General features: G+C 51.5%; 2 protein-coding genes across 2 annotated transcripts; both read left to right on the top strand.

Moving 5' to 3' along the window:
• Window positions 1-221: 221 nt before the first annotated feature.
• On the top strand, window positions 222-784 carry PPTG_17760 (hypothetical protein; the record flags this gene model as incomplete). The annotated part of the gene is made up of 2 exons (XM_008915542.1): window positions 222-237; window positions 303-784. 2 exons carry the CDS (start codon window positions 222-224, stop codon window positions 782-784), a joined length of 498 nt encoding a protein of 165 aa, XP_008913790.1.
• A 166-nt stretch (window positions 785-950) lies between these two features.
• On the top strand, window positions 951-1,280 carry PPTG_17759 (hypothetical protein; the record flags this gene model as incomplete). The annotated part of the gene is made up of 1 exon (XM_008915541.1): window positions 951-1,280. The coding sequence occupies one exon, from the start codon at window positions 951-953 to the stop codon at window positions 1,278-1,280; it is 330 nt and encodes a 109-aa protein (XP_008913789.1).
• Between the last annotated feature and the right edge of the window lie 856 nt (window positions 1,281-2,136).

The following is a 2,136-nucleotide window of genomic DNA, read 5'->3' as shown; positions in this document are numbered from 1 at the left end:
CCTTGAAGAGAAAGCAGAAGCGCAGCTGGAGCCACGCCTGAAGCACGTGCGAGGGCGTCCAAGTGTAGCCAAGTATATAAATGACATCATCGTAGAAGCCACAAAGTGTATCGCTAAAAGGTTGCACTACTGCCGCCGCCCATCATTCCAGGATTATCAAGTCACTCACTCCGACGAGGTTCCGCAGCGTACGCGAACACCTCGCCTGAACTGGCGATCCAATGGATTTCACACGAGGTGCGTGGCTGCTGGATTCGCTCACGAAATCGCGTTCGCGTACGTTGGTACTACCACTCGCGAAGATCAAAGCGTGGCCAAAATTTTGGCCGGATACCGAGACCCGCATCTGCCATGTAGTACCCCAACCATTTCGACCCTGCCGGAAAACGTGTGCGGCTTCACGGACGTGTCCCTGAACGTTGACAGCAACGTATTGGATGCAGCGCTCGCATCGCTGTTGATCCACCTTGACGACGTGGCTGCAGTCATCACGAAGGAGCAGGCAGCGACGGGTTACACATCCCACTACTTGTACCGCTTGCTGGAAGCATTTGACACTACAAATGCTGCGCTGGGATACCGGTTGTCTCTGGAAACGTGTTTTGGATGGCTACGCACCTCGTGGGAAACAGAGAACTTCGCTCAGCGGTGGAGACACGACCGTTCTTGCTGCCGCTGTAACGCAGCTGCTGTCCTCGGTGTCAAGAATGCAGCGGGCGCTGCAGAAGCTCGTCAAGATTCAAGAACCGTCATCGTCGGCTTCTCCAGGCAATACCTCGTGTAGCTGCGCGACCGAAAATCCACGCTCTCACCGCACCGCCGACGTTGTTGTTGAGGCGCACGCGCTTGCTGGGTGCTTCTACAACTGATACACACTTCAGCTTTGGAACACAGCAACACAAAAGAAGCAGCAGTTCATCCGTGCCGATCTAAAAGCGTGCATCAACATCATGATCATTGTGGCCGGGCGAGACGTGGACGTACCGGCAGCCCCTTTAGATCCGGACGGCGTCGCAAATCAGCTGTGGAAGCAAGAACTGTGGACGCTCTCCGCGGACTTGGACACGAAGACGAACGCGGCACTATGCAAGCTTGACGACAAAGGTCACTCGAAGACACCAGGTTCTCTCCGAAACCGTTGGAGAAAGCAGCGTACTGACCACCGAGGCGTTTATGATGCGCTGTGTTCAGCCTTCATTACACGCAAAGCAGGTGGAGGCGTAGTCGATTGCTGCACGCCAGACAGTCACCAATGGAAGCAGAAAGACTTGGAGTCGTAGGATATGCGGGCTTGTATTTTCGAAGTGATATATTCCTCCCTACATCATGCAAAACGATAACATGTTGCCATTGCCACATACTCACCACACCAAAACATAAAATAAAGATTCGTCAGAACTTGCCCAATACAAATCCCATGAGATTACGCCAACCTTGACCAACTGCAGTAGCGCTAATGTGGAATGGCGAGCTCTCGAGCGGCCACCAGAAGCAAAATCTGGCAGCATTTCGCCAGCCCTACCGGGTATCGAGCTTGCTTTCAGGAAACGGCGGCGGACGCGAGGGCCTTGCCGTCGGTGGCTTCGGCCTGGTCCGGGTAGTGTCAGCTGCGCGCTAGGGCGGGCATCGCTGGTGACGGCTGAAGGGGGGAAGTGAGGGGAGTGGCGATAATTCAGTACATACTTTGTTGGAGTAGTTTGAAAACTGCCTACTGATTGGCTATTATTTTTGGGAATGTGCTTGGGAACTCGTTTTTGTTTTTACTGCTATTGACGTGGATTAACTGTTTCGATAACTACACCCGTTATTCAAGGCACAAATCATCCTTTGACTCAGTATCGAAGTAGTGTCGGTGGTTTATGGACGGATGCATCATTCCCAACAGATTTTGTTGCCTAGGTACCTTCATAACGATGTAATATTTTCTCTGTACTTTCAGTTGTGACTGCATTTCGGTGTTGGCGACACCCAACCTTGAAGACAGAATTCAATAGCTATTAGTAATTGATTTATTATTCTCACTCATTTACATTGCGCTGAAAATTACTAGTATTGTGCCTTTCCAAAGTTTTGGCCAATCTGACCTTTAAAGGCTGGTCCTAAGCAAGGGTGGGTAGGGCTAAAGGTGGGATTTGA

Source organism: Phytophthora parasitica, assembly GCF_000247585.1.
Source record: "Phytophthora parasitica INRA-310 unplaced genomic scaffold supercont2.72, whole genome shotgun sequence".
NCBI lineage: Eukaryota > Oomycota > Peronosporomycetes > Peronosporales > Peronosporaceae > Phytophthora > Phytophthora nicotianae.
The sequence above is the reverse complement of the archived record's forward strand: the minus strand, read 5'-3'. Positions and strand labels throughout refer to the sequence as shown.